Source organism: Typopeltis vanoorti, chromosome 3 (genome assembly GCF_054136105.1).
Source record: "Typopeltis vanoorti isolate ZY-2024b chromosome 3, IOZ_Tvanoo_1.0, whole genome shotgun sequence".
Classification (NCBI taxonomy): domain Eukaryota; kingdom Metazoa; phylum Arthropoda; class Arachnida; order Uropygi; family Thelyphonidae; genus Typopeltis; species Typopeltis vanoorti.
Window position 1 is genome coordinate 835,053 of NC_143551.1, and position 20,953 is coordinate 856,005.

The 20,953-nt window shown below is 37.9% G+C and overlaps 1 protein-coding gene across 1 annotated transcript in view; it reads right to left on the reverse strand.

Moving 5' to 3' along the window:
* The window catches only part of FASN1 (Fatty acid synthase 1), a 666,286-nt gene that overhangs the window by 355,483 nt on the left and 289,850 nt on the right, over positions 1–20,953 (reverse strand). Inside the window, exons 13-15 of the mRNA XM_090415364.1 lie at positions 10,417–10,796; positions 5,438–5,695; positions 2,619–2,792 (exon numbers count right to left, since the gene is read on the reverse strand). Of these exons, the coding sequence (XP_090271490.1) occupies positions 2,619–2,792; positions 5,438–5,695; positions 10,417–10,796 (812 nt within the window). The remainder of the gene's footprint in view (positions 1–2,618; positions 2,793–5,437; positions 5,696–10,416; positions 10,797–20,953) is intronic.

Here is a 20,953-nt window from a genome sequence, read left to right on the forward strand (position 1 = left end):
AAAAAACTCAGCTGCTGGAACTAACTCAAATTCAACAGTAGCAAAAGACAAAACAGGCACCATCAACATGAATACAATTAATGGAAAAGAAGCGAAAACTAATAAAAGAATATGAGAGGTACCATTTGACATAAGTTGAGTCACAGAAACAATCATGAAGAAGAAGAAGGCTAAAACAAGTGTGATTCTTCTAAATAACACAGCAAGATGGGATATTCAGGCAATAATGACCAGGAAAAAGAATTAGTAGTGATAGGTTATTAAACACAAATATAATCTTCCCTCTCAGGACATGACTGGAGGTACTGTTTGGGCTCAATTATGGCATGGAGTCTAGTTGCTCTCTTTATAGCACATCTCCAAGAGTCTTTCTTCTCCCACAGTATGCTCCTCTACTCATTTCTTTTCACTTTTGAAACAGTAACATGATAGCATTTGAAATTGTAACTAAATACAGTAACTGCAGTTAAAATAAGAAACAAAACCTCCACAAAAAATTCAAAAAATGGAATTTTTTTTTTAATTGTTTGTGGAGGATTGTATTCATCTCAGTGTTCTCCAAAGAATTAAAGCGCTGAAATAAAATTACAAAAAAAATTTTCTTTCATATTTTAAATTATTATTATCATTATTGTTATTATTATTCATGCCTCCATGAAGTCAAGAGACTCATTATGGGAAGTCTTTCCTAGAAAACACAAAGTCTATTATACCACTCCTTGAACTCATCTTTCTTACTCTCACTACTCTATCAGGCAATGCATTAGATGGTTCAACCACCCTCCATGCAACGAAACCACTCCTCACCCTATTGATCACAGCTTTGTCTCATAACTTCCAGGGATGGCCCCTTGTCATCAGTCCTTCCCGCTGTTCCACCAAGCGAAAGAACTCCCCAGTGTCAATCATGTAACTACCTCTCAACAGTTTAAAAGTCACAATCATATCACCTCTCCTTCTATCCACCAAACCCTGTAGTCCACATTCCCTCAGCTGATCCTCATACAGCTGTACAGTCCTGAAACCATCTTTGTTATCTGCCTCTCTACCCTTTCCACAGTTAGTTTATCCCCTTCAAATCCTGGGAACCAAATTTGAGAACAGTAGCCTAAGTGGTCTGATCAGAGTCTTATACAATGGAATGATAACTGTTTTATCTCTGCAGGTCAGCATCCTTCTCAGTATTGCAGCAATCCTCTGGGATACTTTCAATACCTTTGCAATATGCTCTGTGAAAATTTTAGTTTTCTATCAATCATCACCCCCAAATCTCTTGTCTCCCTCCCTGCTTCCTCTAGTACAGCTCTTCAAACAGAGTATGCAGCCTCCCATCAATGTATCCCAAACTTCAAGACTTTACATTTTGCTGCATTAAACTGACACCCACATTACTTTGCCCATCTCTCTAGTTTATACAAATCCTGTTGCAGGGCTGCCACATCTGCACAATTACTAATAATCCTTCCCAGCTTCACATCATCTACAAACAACTGAATATCCCTTTGCAATCCATTGATCTAAAGGTTAAACATTACAGGTCCCAGTACTGAGCCCTGTGGAACTCCACTTGTAACCTTCTGCTGCCTCCTTTTCTTTACCAAATTTCTCGTATAAACACCAGCCTAAATGATGGGCACCATCACGTGCAGATATATAAACCTGATATGTTTTTGATTGAACCACAAATCGCAGCAAAAAAAAAAAAAAACAGCCCATACTAACTGTGCAGACTACATCCTGTGGTTCCCTCTCACAAAAGATGTGGTTACTTGTGCTTTTGTGCAATCTAATATTCCTTGTCAGAGGATGTCTCATCTTAAATCTCTTCTTTTTTGACCATTGGTGGCTTTTGGATTTTCTTCTTCATTATGTGTCATTCACCTGTTATCTCTGCCATTCCCCAGTTCTGATAATCATTCTCTCCTCTTTGGTTTGATCCCTGTAGCTTGAAATCCAAATTCACTAATAGTAAAAGTCATCTTCCTGAGTGAATTAGTGGCAAAATATTGAAAAACCTGGATACCAAAAAGGCTTGTAGAAAATTTACCAAAAAAAGGCTTCTGATCCCAATGGAATCCCAGTTGTTTTCAAGATTTGCTTGTGAACTAACACCTGTTCTTTATTATGTCCTATAGCAGAGAAGCAAGCCCACATACAGTTAATTCCGAAAAAAAAAAAAAAAAAAGTGACAAGCGTCTGCCATCCAACTATTAGCCCATTGCTACCATGTCAGTGTTGTCCAAAGTAATGGGATATGTCTTCAATACTTTACTTATTTGGTATCTAGAAAACTATCAGATAATCAATGATTATTAATATGGATTTCACCAATCGAGATCCACAGTAGATCTTTTCTCCTGCTTTAACTACCTCTGGACACATGCCATGGAAACGCTTGGAGAAACTGAATTAAAACCCTGTTCACAGTTTGGCTGATGATAGTGCTCTCTCCACTCATACAACTAACTTGTAGTTCAAGAACAGCCATGTAATCTGAAGTGAGGGTAAGATTTAAAAGTCTGTATTATACTAGAAACTAGTAGAAAGGAACAGGAGTTCATGCCAATTTATAACAAAAATAAAGCTATATAATAATAATAATATATAAAATAGTTTACCTGCATCAGATAATTCTGCAACATATTTTTTATGATAAACAGGATCAATTTTCACACTACCAATTCTTGTGGGAAGGCAGAGTGTCCGCCAGTTATTTCCAATGATTGTAAACTGAAGCATTGTATCTAGAAATACTATCCACTCTCCATCCCATTTTAATTTTCCTTGATTTGCTATAAATATACATACAAATAATGAATGAGGAGTATTAACATTAATAAAAGAAAGGGAAAAGATACTTTAAAGTTTGCTATTATTACCACTCTTATTATTATCCCTGGTGACACCAGGAATAACTCATCCACAGTTAGCATTTTTACCACCTCTTATGCAATGCATTCCATGGTCCTACAACTATTCATACAACAAATTTAATTTCTTAAAGTCTTACTTACTACATCCATTGTCAGAGATGGCTTATTGTCCTTGTTCAAATGTATATTTGAGTGTGCTGATAACTTTTTTTTATATTCCATACAAGTTCATACTTCAGAATTATGTCAAAATTTTATATGTTGCAATCGAAAACTTTGTAGTTCAATATTTTGACATACAGTAAATCCTTTTCTGAATTAAAATTCAATATGTTTAGCAACATCTCAAGACTGCATCACAACTTTCCCCATCAATATTGCCTACACACTCAAACTCTTTGCCAATTGCATGAAATTTTCAGGAAAATATCCCTTAGCAACTGTATAAATTGCATTTCCATCTTTCCATGTGTCCTTTCCTCTGACGTCTGTGTCACAATAGCTATTATTATTATTATTATCCCAAGACCCCCATAAAGTCAAAGATTAGGAGGTCTAGTCTTTAATTCCATGGTCTTCCGGTCTTCTCTACTCATCTAGGAGGTCATTTTGTCATACACACAGCTCATCGTACCATGCCTTAAACACACTCAAATTCTAGGAAGACGCCACTGCCTCAGGCAAGGCATTCCAATCATTCACAACTCTGCATGCAAAAAACCTGCTTCTCACTCCCCTGTTCACATTCTCCTTAATACAGCTTCAAGAGATGACCTTTGGTTCTCCCCTAATCTCCCACCATTTTCTGAAATACCTCTCCAACATTGATTCCATAACAACCTCTTACTAACTTGTAGATCTCTGTCATATCACCACTCTTGCTCCTGGTGGTGACTCGTGGCTTGAAATTGTGGGTGCGCTGCAACTTTCGAAATATACATGCACATTGTAAGCAGTGTATACATGTTTCGATAAAATATCAAAATTATGGTAAAAATTTAAAAAAAAATTAAACATGAAATAATATTGTTTATTATCGATAAAATTATACGGTTTGGTATAATTCAAAATAATTAAAAATAAAATATATTCTTGTTTTGTTTCATCAAAAAAGATTGTTTATTATCAATAAAAATTTTACATTTTCATATAATTCAAAATTACTTAAAAATTACTATAACAAATGTTATGTCTTTAATTGTAATATCCAAATATTTAAACAGATGGAGTAAACACGATAAGCACTATGAACACTCTACTACTGGTGCAAACTGCATATAAACAACAGTGGAACTGCATGATGGACAGTGCCACATTACGCTAATAGATCGCATCTCACTTTTATGTGCATATGCTTGCGTGCTTAGCAATATGACACTGTTGAAAACACGGTGCCACTAGTGTCCTTTGCCCCTCCTAAGTGCTACAAGATGGATTTTTATTATTATTTTTTACAAAATAAGATAATTGTATAGGATTCTTGATGATAAAATTAAATATTACAAGCAAATATAAATAAATTAATAAATATATTTATGTATCGAGAAAAACTGGGGGTGCTGCAGTTCCGCAGTGCCTATGCACGACTCACTCGTGCTCACTCCTATCCACTAGCCTCTGTAAATTGCATCTTGAGAAGATGCAATTTACAGAGTCTTTCCTCACATTCGATATTCCAAAGATCAGAAACTACCTTACTCAGCCACCTCTGGACCCTTTCAAAAACTCTTCATCCTTTTGAAAACCAGGTGACCAAATCTGTGCACAGAATCACTGTGTGGCCTAATCTGAGTCTTATACAATGCAACAAGAATCTCCTTACTTCTACCTCTGCATCATTCACAGAATTCTTTGTATTGTCCTCACAATTTTGGCCACTATCTCTAACAACATATCCCCACCAACTGTAAATTCTATTATTATTATTATTATTATTACATGTTACCTCCAGGGAGTCCAAAGACTCATCGAGGGAGGACACCTACTCTACATCTGTTTCCACCACTCAATCCACCAACTACAGCTCACCGCAACTACATCAACCACCTGTTCTCACCACTAGTACTTCCACAGACAATTTTAGGAATCGTGTGAAGTCTGCAAAAAATTGGGGAAGTCTTTAACAGGAATAAATGCAAAAATATAATATGGTTGCTACTGATATTTCGTGGATGAGCACCGCACACATGGAATATTCGCCCCTGATGAATGCCTTTCTTCTGGGTACAATCAACTATTCTAACGAAGTTTTTGTTGCATCAATCTAAATGTGAGAACAATATTCAATAGATCAATTAAACAATTATGTAAAAGGAATCTTATCTTCTTTAGACACGCCATAGCAAACAATCAAATATGGCTTACTGTAGCTTTTTTTTGTAAAAGTCTTCACATTCAAATTCATGTTGATAACTATGATATTTTACTCAACCAACCCAAAGTATTACAATAAAAATATCAGTTTAGCTTTGTTAGTAGGAAATTTAATATCTAAAATTGAAATAATCAAATAAATTATACAATATTAACATATATTAAAACAAAATTATTTCCCAAATACATACCTTCCAAGTCAGATTCCAAAACTCCTTGGAAGGTTGGACCATAATGATAACCTCTTAACCGAAGTTCTTTATAAATGTCACGGCTGTCCATCTTCTCAGAAAAACAGACTTCTGATTCACGCAAAAGCTCTTCATTACCATTGAAAAACAACGGTTCATCAGGAACATAAATTCGACCTGAAGCAGCAATGGTACCGCGATCACAGATTTCAAACTCTCCACTAACACTCATAATATTGACAAGGAGCTGAAGCTTAGCTAGAAAAAATGTATAACAGTATACATGAAATGACAACAAATACAACTATAAACTAATTCATTTTATCCTGTTTAACTATTATCATTGTTATTATACATCGATGAAGTCACACACTCATCACAGGTCATTATTGTTCTCACATTCAGTGCTCAATGAATCATATCTTATGCTCATTGAATGATTCCATGTACTCACCATATGCTAAAGCAATGCATTCCACTCACCAATTCCTCTTCACAAAAAATACCTGCTACTCACTCCCAGATTCTCACTCTCATTATGAAAATTCCACGCATAGCTTCCTGTTCTGTCATTGTATACTTTATGAGCATTCTTCAACATCAATATCCTAAAATCCTTTTCACCAAATGGAGTAAATGGGAACAGATAGAAAGTTGGCAGCATGGACAGGTGAGCTGACGAACACACACCTCAGTGTAGTACATGGTTGAGTGGAATGAGGGTGAGCAGATTGCCTCAAGGTACTGTAACAGAGGTATTAATTTATTATTATTATTATTATTATTATTATTCAGGCCTCCATGGAGTCAAAAGACTCATCGTGGGAGCCCCCCCCCCCCCCTAAGAAACACAAAGTCTATCATACCACTCCTTAACCTCATTGACTGTTCTCGCTCTCACCACCCTCCATGCAAAGAAACCATTCCTCGCCCCTTTTGCTCACATTTTCCTTTCGTAACTTCCAGTGATGGCCTCTTCTCATCACCCATTCTTGCTATTCAACCAAGCAAAAGAACTCCCCAGTGTCAACCCTGTAACCACCTCTCAACAGTTTAAAAATCTCAATCATATCACCTCTCCTTCTTCTATCCACCAAGCTCTGCAGTCCACATTCCCTCAGCCAATCCTCATAACCATCATTGTACAGTCCTGAAACCATCTTTGTTATCCACCTTTGTACCCTTTCCACAGTTAATTTATCCCCTTCAAATCCTGGGGACCAAACCTGAGAACAATAGTCCAAGTGTGGTCTGATCAGGGTCTTATACAACGGAATGATAACTGGCTTATCTCTGCAGGTCAGCTTCCTCCTCATTATTGCAGCAATCCTCTGTGTTACGTTCACCACCTTTGCAATATGTCCCCTAAATTTCAGGTTTCCATCAATCATCAACCCAGGATCTCTTGTCTTCCCTAATTCCTCCAGTATAACTTCACCAATAGATTACACAGTGTCCCATCGATGTTTCCCAAACCTCAAGACCTTATATTTTGCTGCATTAAACCGATACCCCCCCATTCATTTGTTCATCTAATTAGCTTATTCAAATCCTCTTGTAGGGCTACTGCATCTCCACTATTACTAATAATCCTTCCCAGCATCGCATTATCTGCAAGCAACTGAATATCCCATTGCAATCCACTGAAAATGTCATTGATATAAAGGTTAAACAATATAGATCCCAGTAGTGAGCCCTGTGGGACCCCAGTTGTAACCCTCTGCTTCCTTGAAACTGCCCCATGATACACAACTCTCTGATACCTATCAGACAGCCAATCCTGAATCCAGTTGACCAATCTGACATCCAGACCCATGTGCTGTAACTTAAATATCAGCTTATCATGTGGTATTCTGTCAAATGCCTTCACTAAGTCTAAGAAAATGGCAGTATATGCCTTACCTCATCTAATACTCTTGTAACTTTATCATAAAAGGCTAGCATATTGCTAAAACAAGAGCCCCCCCCTTCACAAATCCATGTTTACTCTCACAGATAACATTACCCTCATCTGCCCAATGCTGTATACGGTCCTTCACTAATTTCTCCAAGATCTTACTAATTGCTGATGACACACAAACTGGTCTATAATTAGACACTTCCAATCTGCTACTGCTCTTATGCAATGGCTATCTTACCTGCCTTCCATTTCATGGGCACCTTTCCTACAGCCAGACTTTCACTGTAAAGCAAGGTCAAAGGCAGTCAGTTTCCTAGCACATTCTCTCAACACTCATGGTGAAATACCATCCAGTCCCACAGCTTTACTGACATACATCCAGAGTACTCAGTATTTGAAATACACTCTCCTCCTGTATCTCTAAACCTTGAACCTGCCCTATCCCTCTAGTATTAAAACTGACTCCTCGAGGATGAAATACACCAATAAAGTGTTCATTGAACAATTCCGCTATATCCTCTGCATCAGTCACTCTATTCCCATTTTTTTCCCACAATATCATTCTTCCACAGTCATTTCTCCTCCTACTGGCCACATATCTAAAAATTTTCCTAGGATTTTCATTTACTGAAAAATTTCTTCTGTATTAATATTATAGCTCCTTAAAAACATCAGTAAGTTATTATTATAATTAATATTATTATTATTATTCAGGCCTCCGTAGAGTTAAGAGACTCATCGTGGTATCCTTCCTAGTAAACACAGAGTCTATTATACCACTCCTTGAACTCGATGGCCGGTCTTGCTCTCACCACTCTATCAGGAATGCATTCCATGGTTCAATCACCCTCTTGCTCACAGCTTCCTTTCGTAACTTCCAGTATGGCCCCTTTCTCATTGCTCCATCTCTCTGTTCTACCAAACAGAAGAACTCCCCGGTGTCCACCCTGTAACTGCCTCTCAACAGTTAGCCAAGATCATATGACCTCTCTTTATATTCACCTAACTGTACAGTCCTGAAACTATCGTTGTTATCCACCTCTGTCTGCTTTTCCACAGTTAATTTATTCCCTTCAAATCCTGGGGACCAAATATGAGAACAATAGTCTAAGTGTGGTCTGTTCAGGATGTTATACAGTGGAACAATAACTCTTTTATCTCTGCAGGTCAGTATCTTTCTCAGTACTGCAGCAATCCTCTGAGTTACCTTCACCACCTTTGCAATATGCTCCCTGAATTTCAGTTTCCTATCAATCATTACCCCCTGATCTCGTCTCCCCCACTTCTTCCAGTATAGCTCCTCCCAGAGTATGCAGCCACCCAACAATGTATCCCAAACTTCAAGACTACATTTTGATGCATTAAACTGACAACCCACATTCATTTGCCCATCTGTCTAGCCTATTCAAATCTTGTTGCAGGGCACCACATCTGCACTATTACTAATAACCCTTTCCAGCTTCACATCATCTGCAAACAACTGAATATCCCCTTGCAATCCATTGACAATGTCATTGAGGTTAAACAATATATTCCGGTGTATAAGACGCTCCTATGTATAAGAACACACCCAAGAAATTTAATACAATTTTCTGGAAGGAGCGATGACAAGGGGGGTCATCCCTGAAAGTTATGAAAGGAGGCTGTGTGCAAGAGGGTGAGGAGTGGTTTCTTTGCATGGGAGGGTGGTTGAACCTTGGAATGCATTGCCAGAGAGAGTGGTTTGAACGGGAACGTCAATGGGTTCAAGGAGTGGTATGACAAACGTTATGTTTCCTAAAAACGATCTCCCATGATGTGTCTTTTAACTCCATCAAAAGACAATGAGGCCTGGATAATAATAATAATAATAATAATAGTAAAACATGATCTCCCTTTACCAAAACCATGGTGATGACCACGGAGACCGCTGCTGTTATCAACCCATATCTGTATCCTACTTCTCATCAATCTCTCCAGTGTCTTCACCACAACTCCAAATATACAGATTGGCCTATAATTTGAAGCTACGGTCCTCTCATCACCTTTATGATGTGGAACAATTTTACCCTCCTTCTGCTCCCTTGGAACCTCTGCTGTTGTAAGACTCTTATTAAACAGGCATGCAAATACTACTGCCAATTCCCTGGAAATTCCCTTAAAAAGCATGATGATCTGTCATCAAATCCTATCACGTTATTGACATCAAGGTTATTTATTTCCTCAAATGTCTCCTGCTCACTCACAATTAAGCCAACCTCTTCTATGTCCTCTACACTTCCTCATGATTCCACTCTGATCAGGATGAAACACCCTTATAAATGAGCAAAAGTAAATAATCTGTTGCAGGAAAAATATGCTCATCCATAGTGCATTGTCTTAAAATAAACCAATCAGGAGCATCTTCATTAGTTTCATGAATTTTCAATGGATTCTGCTGCCTGACTGGCATCTTTTTCAGTTTCACATATGGATCCATGTATCTGAATGATCCCATTTAATAAGAGGGGGAATATCATGGATGTTCCTCTGGACTCTGTAGAGACTACAGGATAGAGCTTCTCTATTTGAGGCATCATTCCATGATGAGTTATATGTGTGGGTGTGGGTGTGTGTTTGTGTGTGTGTGTGACAGTGAGATCTCCCACAATGAATGATTTCACTCTATGTTGTCATGATCATAATAACATAACAAGTTCATTCCATACATTAACAAACTGTACTGTTTTCTTTTAATATAGTAGTTTCAAAAGTACATAAGTGATTGATAATATTAACTATTAATAGTTTTTTGTGGGGGGGGGGCAAAATTATGACTTATTTCTGTAATTTCTAATTGAATTATTTAATTAGTCAGTATTCTAGATGACAGTTAAGCCATTAAGATAGAAACAGTAAAGGCATCCAACACATGATCTGATAAGAACTGTATTGTCTGATGGTGCATACTTAAAATGATGAGAATTTGGCTTATTCTGATATCATGGTCAATTTGAAATTTGATAACATACAATATTAGGTCAGAACTTACTATTGCACTACTGTTATACTCCATCTCAATAGAATGTATCTCAAACATTATTTAACTTAATAAACTTACTTGACTGAGAAATGATCGTTGCACTGCGGATGGAAACATTTTCAAAACACACTGCCATTTCATCAAAATTTTGTCCTTTAATATGAGCAAAAGCTTTCCATGCCAAAAGTAAATAACCTGTTGCAGGAAAAAGTGCTCGTCCATCAATGCAATGTCCTAAGAGAAACCAATCAGGAGAATCTGCATTAGTTGCATCAATTTCAACAATGGATTCTGCTGACTGAACAGCATCTTTTTCAGTTTCCCATCTAGGCACAGTCCAGGTATCTGAATGATCCCATTTAATAAGAGGTGAAATCATCGATGTTCCTCTTGACACAGGGTATGAGACAACAGGATACAGCTTCTCTATTTGAGGCATCATTCCACTGATGTACATCCTATATTAGACAAGAATATTAAATAAAATATTAAATAAAGTTTTACTCCCTCTCTCTCTATATCTCTCTCTCTCTATCTCTGTGTTCAGGTATGGAGATTAAAAAAAAGTCATTATTATTATATTATTATTCAGGCCTCCATGGAGTCAAAAGACTCATTGGGGGAGGTCCTTCCTAGGAAACAAGAAGTCCATCATACCAATCCTGAAACTCGTTGACTGTTCTTGCTCTCACCACTCTATCAGGCAAAGCATTCCATGGTTCAACCACCCTCCATGCAAAGAAACCACTCCTCACCTGTGGTATGATCAGGGTCTTATACAATGGAATGATAACTCTTTTATCTCTGCAGTTAGCGTCCTTCTCAGTATTGCAGCAATCCTCTGTGTTACCGTAGCCACCATTGCAATATGTCCCCTGAAATTCAGGTCTCTATCAATCATCAATCCCAGATCTCTTGTCTCCACTACTTCCTCCAGTACAACTCATCCAATTGAGTAGGCATCCTCCCATTGATGGATCCCAAACCTCAAGACCTTACATTTTACTGCATTAAACTGAAACCCCTATTCATTTGTCCATTCACTCGAGGGCCAAGTGGTCTTTTCATTTCTGACCTTACAACTATGCCCTCTCTATAAACCTTACTATAATTGTTCTATAATCTACTCTTTCCCCTTCCTATGGGTTAAATTCAGAAGAAGGCTAGTTGAAGCATTAAGGTAGCAACCCTACCACTGAACTATTCCATTGTCAGGCTACCTGACATGGAGAACATAATCCTACTTGTAAGCTGAGAGAAAAAGATAATCGGATTGAATCTATGGGAAACAACCCTGGAAGAAAAGGTAAAACAAAAATGGAAACGACAAAATATAATACACATAGCAAACTGGAATATAAGAGGAATAGAATATAAAGAAATAGAATTAGACCAGTTATTAAATGAAAGAAACTTTAAAATAGCAGTAATCACTGAAACAAAAAAAAATTAAAAGAAACTATGAGAACAGAAAATTTTAATGTGATATACAGTGGGGTCAACAGAGACCAAAGAGCATAAGCAGAAGTCATGATTTGGATTCATAACTCCCTTTCAAAACAGTTAAAACATTATAAATTATGGAATGAAAGAATAATACAAGCTAGAATAAAAATAGATAGAGGTAATTAACAATAATTGGTTTATATACCCCAGAAGAAGGAAGAGAACAGGATAATATTGAATTTTATAATCAGCTACAAACATATATAATAAAATAAATAAAAATAATTATTATTATTATTATGATTATGATTCAGACCTCCATGGAATCAAAAGACTCATCGTGGGAGGCCCTTCCTAGAAAACACAAAGTCTATCATATCACTCTTTGAACTCAGTGACTGCTCATCACTATCAGGCAATGAATTCCACAGTTCAGCTTCACACTGCATGCAAAGAAACCACTCCTCACCCTCTTGTTCACTGCTTCCTTTCATAACTTCCAGGGATGTTCCTTGTCCTCACTCCTTCCCCCCTGTTCCACCAAGCAAAAGAACTCTCCAGTGTCAACCCTCTAACTGCCTCTCAACAGTTTAAAAGTCTCGATCATATCACCTCTCCTTTTATCTACCAAACTCTGCAGTCCACATTTCCTCAGCCGATCCTCATAACCAATAACTATTCAATAACCGTTGAATAGTCCTAAAACCATCTTTGTTATCTGTCTCTGTACCAAGTTTCCACAGTTAATTTATCCGCTTCAAATCCTGGAGACCAAATTTGAAAATCTTATCTCTGCAGGTGAGTGTCCTTCTCAGTAGTAATCAAAATATCGAAATGCTCTAAAATGTTCATAATAAGGAAGCACATCAAGGGCCTGATGATGATTCAGTATAATGTAATGATGTCATCCATATGTTGTCTTATAACAGAATAAATAGCAAATAAAAAAGTTTCTAAATTTTTCCTTTAGGACAGAAATTTTTTGTCCATTAAATCAGGGTCCGTTAAATTGAGGGCAAACTGTACAAAGTATTTTCCATGCACACATACGACATGAATGTTTGTAACTCATAACATACATATAAAATAGAAAATTTGTAATTTTGCAAGTCTTTTACAATTGTTTACAAAATTTTTATTCTGTAACAACTGCCTAAACAGTATAGCGTAGTAATATTAACTGAGATAAAAAAACACTAGCATTAATTTTTACAATATACATTTTTATAGGCATAGGTTTCTGCAGTTTAGCAGTTCAAAAGAAAGATTTTGTTACATAATTTAATTAATTTAATTTAATTTAATTTAATTACATAATTTTAGCAGGAGACATAAATGCAAGAATTGGAAACACAAAAATTAATAATAATATAGGAATACATTGGAGAACATACTCTAAAAAGGAATGGTAAAAAATTGATTGACTTTGTAGTTTATAATAACCTAAAAATAATGAATTCCTTCTATAAACATAAAGACATACATAAATATACTTGGGCAGCAAGAGGATGGAAATCAATATTAGATTACTTCATATTAAATGAAAAGACATCAAAATTTTCACTAGATGTTAGTGTTCACAGAGGATATGAAATAAGCAGTGACCACTTCCTTGTTAAAATAGAATTAAGATTACCACCTAAATGGTTACAAGTAACAAGAACAGAAAGAAAAATTGAAACATTTGTTTATAAAACTATACTATTGAATGACACAGATGTACAATGTCTATATGAACAAAGAGTTAACCAATATCTAGATAAAATAAAACAAAATGAAAAAATAGAAATAGAATGGCTTAATATAAAAATGATACTAAATGCAGCAGCAAATGAAAGCTTAGGAAAGACCAAATAATTCAATAAAAGAGAAAAAGTGAAAATCTGGGATGATACAATCAAAAAGAAAAAAGAAGCCTATCACAAATGGTTAAGCAGTAAAAGATTAGATGATGAAATAGAATATAAAAGAATAAGAAAGCTAAAAGAGAAGTCAGAAAAAGACATTGAGAATCATGGAATAAATTTGTTTCTAATTTAGAACATTTTTTATCTAAAATAAGACCCAATGTATATAAGATTTGAAACACTTAAATGCAGATACCAAAGAAAACATAAAATTAAACGCTGAATTGAAATTAGAAGAATTTCTAAATTGCTACACAGAACTGCAGACAGACAAATATTTTAAAAAAGACTACTGGCAAACAATTAACGAAAATAAAAGGAAATAACTATAAAACAATTAGACTTGGTGGGATGTTGTTATAGACCTGGTAATGTGGATGGTGGTGATAGTGAAATGTATAGTCAAATAAGCCAAGCAAATAAGAAAAGGGGTGATCATTATAAGAGAGGGAATGAGAGAGAGGTATGGGAATGCTAGCAGACGAGAGGATAGAAACAGTAGGAGAGACGGAATGAGAGAGAGATATGGAAGTGCTAGAAGAGGAGAGAATGGAAACGATAGGAGAGATGGAATGAGAGAGAGGTATGGGAATGCTAGAAGACGAGCGGATGGAAACAGTAGTAGGAGAGACAGAATGAGAGAAGGATATGGAAGTGTTAGAAGTGAAGAAAATGGAAACAGTAGGAGAGAGGGAATGAGAGAGATGTATGGGAGTGCTAGAAGAGGAGAGAATGGAAACAGTAGAAGAGAGAGAGGTATGGGAATGAAAGAAGAGGAGAGAATGGAAACAATAGGAGTGAGGGAATGGTAAGAGGTATAATGTATGGCGACTCAATGATCCGTGGTGTTCAAGATAGGATGCGTGAGGAGTGTTTGCCAGGAGGAACAATAGAAAGGGTGGCTATGGCAATTAAGAGAGGTGAAAGGGTGGATGAGATGATTGTGATGGTAGGAACGAATGACTTGAGTGGTAATGTAAGTCGGGCAGCGAGAGATATGAGATTTTTGCTTGAGACTGTACGGAAGAAGACAGAGAGAGGAAAAATAGTGTGCGTGTTGCCTAGGTATGATAATGATGAGCTGAGCAGAAGAGCGGTGATATTGAATGGCATAATAGCAAGAATGTGTGACAAGAGAGGACTGGTATATGTGGATGCTTGGAGTGCGTTTGAGGAAAGAGAGGAGTTGTATGCGAGAGACCGTTTACATTTGAATGAGGAAGGGGCATAGGCATCTGGAGAGATTGCTGTTCTGAACGAGTCAGTGTGTCCCAGGGAGGATGATAGCAGGGGTGGCCTCTTGTGGGAATGGATACTTGGGAGAAGGGAGACAATGTCAGGTAACACTGAGCCCAGTGGAGTCTAGAAGGGATAAGGCTGGGTATAGAAACAATGGCATTTATATGCTGTATACTAATGCCAGGAGTATCCGGAATAAGGGAGAGGAATTGGTGGCGCAGATAGCATCAGCCTGGCCAAAAATTATTGCGATCACTGAGACGTGGTTGACAGAAGAGGATATAAAAACAGGAATAGAAGTCTCTGGGTATAGCATTTTTCGTCAGGATAGGAGGGGGAAAGCGTGGTGGTGGGGGTGCTGCTTATGATAAGTGATGACCTATGTTCTCTAAGAGTGGAGAATTTGGAAGGAAGTGAGACAAATGATTTTTGAGAGCGTATGGTGTGAGCTAGAGGTAGGCAAGACAGGATATTTAGTGGTGTGTTGCTACAGACCCAGGAGCACAGAGGATGGGGACCAGGAGATGTTTAGACAGCTAAGTTTGGCAAGTGCAAGAAGAATGATTGTTATGGGAGATTTTAACTTCAGTAGTATAAATTGGAGAGAGGAACATGCATGTAACAATAGGGGAATGGAATTTCTAGAATTCTTGAGGGACAAATGTCTTAGGCAACATGTAACAGAGGGAACCAGAGGTTCAAAAATTTTGGATTTGGTTATAGCATCAGAAGAGTTGATAATAACTGAGTTGACGTCTCTCCCACCAGTTGGAGAGAGTGACCATATGGTGTTGACATGGAAAATGAATAGACATGCAGGAGTATCAAAGAGACGGGAACTTATGTGGAATTATAAGGCAGGTGATTATAATAGTCTTAGACGTCAACTTCGGGAAGTTTCATGGAGGGAGGAATTGGACGGCCGGGATATCACCAGTGCGTGGGAAATTGTGAAAGAATATTTGTTATCAGCAATGGTAAGTTGTATACCATGAGTGAAGAAGAGGACGCAATTTGGAGTAAAGTGGATGACAAACAATATTAAACAGGAATTGCTTGCGAAAAAGAGGCTATGGAAGAGATATAAGGAGACTGGTGAAGAGAGGATGGGTGAAGAATATAAGACACAGCCCAGAAGAGTGACTCGTGTGGTAAGGAAAGCGAAACTGGAATATGAGAGGAGATTGGCCCTAAGATCAAAAGAAAATCATAGGGAATTTTTTACCTATGTGGCCGCTAGGAGGAGAAATGATTGTGGAAGAATGACATTGTGGGATAAAATTGGGAATAGAGTGACTGATGCAGAGAACATAGTGGAATTGTTCAATGAACACTTTATTGGAGTATTTCATCCTAGAGGAGTCAGTTTTAATGCTAGAGGGATAGCACTGGTACGAGGTCTGGAGGTACAGGAGGAGAGTGTGTTTCAGATACTGAGTACTCTGGATGTCAGTAAAGCTGTGGGACTGGATGGTATTTCGCCACGAGTTTTGAGAGAATGTGCTAGCGAATTGACAATACCTTTAACGTGGCTTTACAATGAAAGTCTGGCTTTGGCAAAGGTGCCCAGGGAATGGAAGGAAGGTAAGATAGTGCCATTGCATAAGGGTGGTAACAGACTAGAAGTGTCTAATCATAGGCCAGTCTGTGTGTCATCAGTAGTTGTTAAGATCTTGGAGAAAGTAGTGAGGGACCGTGTACAGCATTGGGCAGATGAGGGTAATGTTATCTGTGAGAATCAACATGGATTTGTGAAAGGACGCTCTTGTTTTAGCAATATGCTAGCCTTTTATAATAAAGTTACAAGAGCATTAGATGAGGGAAAGGCATATACTGCAATTTTCTTAGACTTGGCGAAGGCATTTGACAGGGTGCCACATGATAAGCTGATATTTAAGTTGCAGCACATGGGTCTGGATGTCAGATTGGTCAACTGGATTCAGGATTGGCTGTCTGATAGGTATCAGAGAGTTGTCTATGGTGGAGCAGTTTCCAGGAGGCAGAGGGTTACAAGTGGGGTCCCACAGGGCTCAGTACTAGGACCTATATTGTTTAACCTTTATATCAATGACATAGCCAGTGGATTGCAGGGGGATATTCAGTTGTTTGCGGATGATGCAAAGCTGGGAAGGATTATTAGTAACAGCGCAGGTGTGGTAGCCCTGCAAGAGGATTTAAATAAGCTAGATAGATGGGCAAATGAATGGGGGTTTCAGTTTAATGCAGCAAAATGTAGGGTCTTGAGGTTTGGGAAACATCGATGGGATGCTGCATACTCTATGGGAGGAGTTATACTGGAGGAAGTAGGAGAGACAAGAGATCTGGGGGTTGATGATTGATAGAAACCTGAAGTTTAGGGGACATATTGCAAAGGTGGTGAAGGTAACACAGAGGATTGCTGCTATTATGAGAAGGACACTGACCTGCAGAGATAAGAGGGTTATCATTCCGTTGTATAAGTCTGTGATCAGACCACACTTGGACTATTGTTCTCAGATTTGGTCCCCAGGATTTGAAGGGGATAAATTAACTGTGGAAAGGATACAAAGACGGATGACAAAGATGGTTTCAGGACTGTACAAGGATAGTTATGAGGATCGGCTGAGAGAATGTGGACTGCAGAGTTTGGCAGATAGAAGAAGGAGAGGTGATTATGATTGAGACTTTTAAACTGTTGAGAGGTGGTTACAGGGTTGACACTGGGGAGTTCTTTCGCTTGGTTGATCAGCGGGAAGGAGTGATGACAAGAGGACATCCCTGGAAGTTACGAAAGGAAACTGTGAACAAGAGGGTAAGGAGTGGTTTCTTTGTGTGGAGGGTGGTTGAGCCGTGGAATGCATTGCCTGATGGAGTGGTGGGAGCGAGAACGGTCAGTGACTTTAAAGAGTGGTATGATAAACTTTGTGTTTCTCAGGGGGGGACCTCCCCTCGATGAGTCTTTTGACTCCTTGGAGGCCTGAATAATAATAATAATAATAATAATAATTATGGGTGATTTTAATTATGGCAACATAGAGTGGAATGAAGAGTTAGCAACTGGAAGTAAAAAAAATGAGTTTCTTGAGTTTTTCAGGGATAATTACCTCAGACAGTATGTAACAGAGGGCACAAGAGGATTAAGGGTCTTGGATTTGGTCATCTCATCGGAGGATGTAATTATCAATGAGGTATCAAATCATCCACCAATTGGTGAAAGTGACCATGAGGTGATTACTTGGGTGGTTGCCAGCAGTGCAAGGACCCCTGTGAAAAAAGGGTATATGTGGAACTACAAGGGGAGTGATTATGAAGAGCTCAGAAGACAGCTTGCAGGTGCAGCATGGAATGAGCAGTTAGCTGGAAAAGAGATCAATGCAGCTTGGGAGATTTTCAAAAAATATTTAGTGGATGCAATGTCTAAATATATACCACAGGTGAGAAGGTTAAATAAGGTAGGTGTGAGATGGATGAATAAAGAGATTAAGCATGCAATACAGAGAAAAAGGGCATTGTGAAGGCAGCATAAGAGAAGTGGAAGTAACCAATTTCATGAGGTCTACAAAGACCAGGCAAGGAGGGTGACTTGGTTGGTGAGAGTAGCTAAAGAGAGGTATGAACAGCAGTTAGCTAATGAAGCTAAAAAGAATCCTAGGCAGTTCTTTCGATATGTAGCCAGCAAAAGAAAGAATGATTATGGAAGGATGAAATTGATTGGAGGAAATGGTATAAAGACAGCTGTTGCAGAATGTGTGGTGGAGATACTTAATGAGCAGTTCATAACGATCTTTCAATCTTGTGATTGTGACTTCATGGAGAGATTACGAGCAGTTGATGATGGGGAGGAGAGACTGACTGTAAGTGAGCAAGAGGTGTTTGCGGAGTTGGGTAAACTAGATGTAAATAAGGCTGTGGGACGTGATAATATATCACCGCGTATTCTGAAGGAATGTGCCAGAGAGTTGACACCTGCCTTGACATGTTTTTTTAATACGAGTCTTGCACTTGGTCAAGTCCATAAAGAGTGGAAGGAGGGCAAGATTGAGCCACTTCATAAAGGAGGTGATCGAACTCAAGCATCAAACTATAGGCCTATCAGTGTGTCAGGTGTTGTGGTTAAGTTGTTGGAGAAGCTTGTGAGAACTAGGATCCAGAGTTGGGTTGACAACAATGGTATAATCTTTGGTGGACAGCATGGATTTGCTAAAGGGAGGTCGTGTTTTAGTAATCTACTTACTTATTACAATAAAGTGACTGCTTCCTTGGACAGAGGAGAAGGATACACAGTAATATACTTGGATTTTGCAAAAGCTTTTGATAGAGTACCTCATGATAAGTTGACAGTCAAACTACAGCAGATGGGGTTGGACATTAGATTAGTGCATTGGATTGGAGACTGGCTATCTGATAGGTATCAACAAGTTGTGTATGGGGGTGCAATATCCAGGAAAAGGAAAGTCACTAGTGGAGTGCCTCAGGGATCTGTTTTAGGGCCATTACTATTTAACTTGTATATTAATGACATTGGCGAAGATTTGGATGGAGATATTCAGTTGTTTGCAGATGATGCAAAGTTGGGACGAACCATAAAGAGTAGTGAAGATGTTGTGGCCTTGCAAGAAGACTTGAATAAATTGAGTGATTGGGCATGCAAATGGGGATGTGAGTGCAATGTTGCAAAATGTAAGGTTTTAAAATTTGGAAAACAAAGATGGGATGCAGAATTTATGCTTGGTGAGAATATATTTTTGGAAGTAGAGGAAATAAGAGATCTGGGAGTGATAGTGGATAAGGATCTAAAATTTAGGGGACACATCGCCAAAATTGTGAAGACAACACAAAGACTTCTGGGAATTATGAGGAGGACACTGACGTGTAGAAGTAGGGAGATTCTTGTTCCATTGTATAAGGCTTTGATTAGGCCACACATGGACTATTGTGCCCAGATTTGGTCACCTGGTTTTCAGAAGGATGAAGAGATGTTGGAAAGGGTCCAAAGGTGACTGACTAAGGTAGTTTCTGACCTCTGGAATGTCGAGTATGAGGAAAGATTGAAAAGATGTAATTTGCAGAGTCTAGTGGAGAGAAGGAAGAGGGGAGATATGATAGAGACCTACAAGTTGATAAGGGGTTGTTATAGGATCAATGGTGGAGAAGTTCTACAGAGAATAGTGGGAGATCAGGGGAGAACCAGAGGTCATCCCTGGAAACTGTATAAAGAGGGTGTGAGTAGGGGAGTGAGAGGCAGGTTTTTTTCGTGCAGAGTTGTGAATGATTGGAATGCCTTGCCTGAGAGTGTGGTGTCTGCAAGGAGTTTGGATGTGTTTAAGACCCGGTATGATGAGATGTGTGTGTGAGATAAAAGGACCTTCTAGATGAGTCTTTGACTCCATGAGGTCTTGTTTAATAATAATAATAATAATAATAATAATAATAATAAAAAATCAGCCTGAAAGAAACAAGAAATGGAAAATCACCTGGAGAAGATAAGCTAGGTACAGAACTACATAAATAAGCAGGAACAAGATTCAAAGAAAGACTCTTATTATTTTTAAATAAAGCTTACTCAACTGGTATCCCCCCCCCCCCAAAACAAAAACAAAAAGAAATCATAATAGAATGGAAAAAAGCAATTGTGATTCCTATCTTTAAAAAAGGTAATATAGATGGCCCTAAAAACTGTACAGGTATCAGTATACTAAATTCCTGTAACAAAATATATAGCAGAATCTTAAATAACAAACAAATGAAATATTCTGACAACTTTATTCTAGAAGTACAGAATGATTTAGAAAAGGACGATCATGTATAGACCCGGCCTTTTGGCTAAAATTAATAATAGAGAAAAGAAGAGAATGCAATTTAGAAACACATATTGCATTTATTGACTTTGAAAAAGCATTTGACAAAGTTAAAAGAAGTATAATTTAACATATTAAAAGAAAGACAAATACCAAATTATTATTATTATTCAGGTCTCCATGGAGTCAAAAGAGTCATCGTTGGAGGTCCTTCCTAAGAACATAAAGTCTGTCAAGACTCATTGA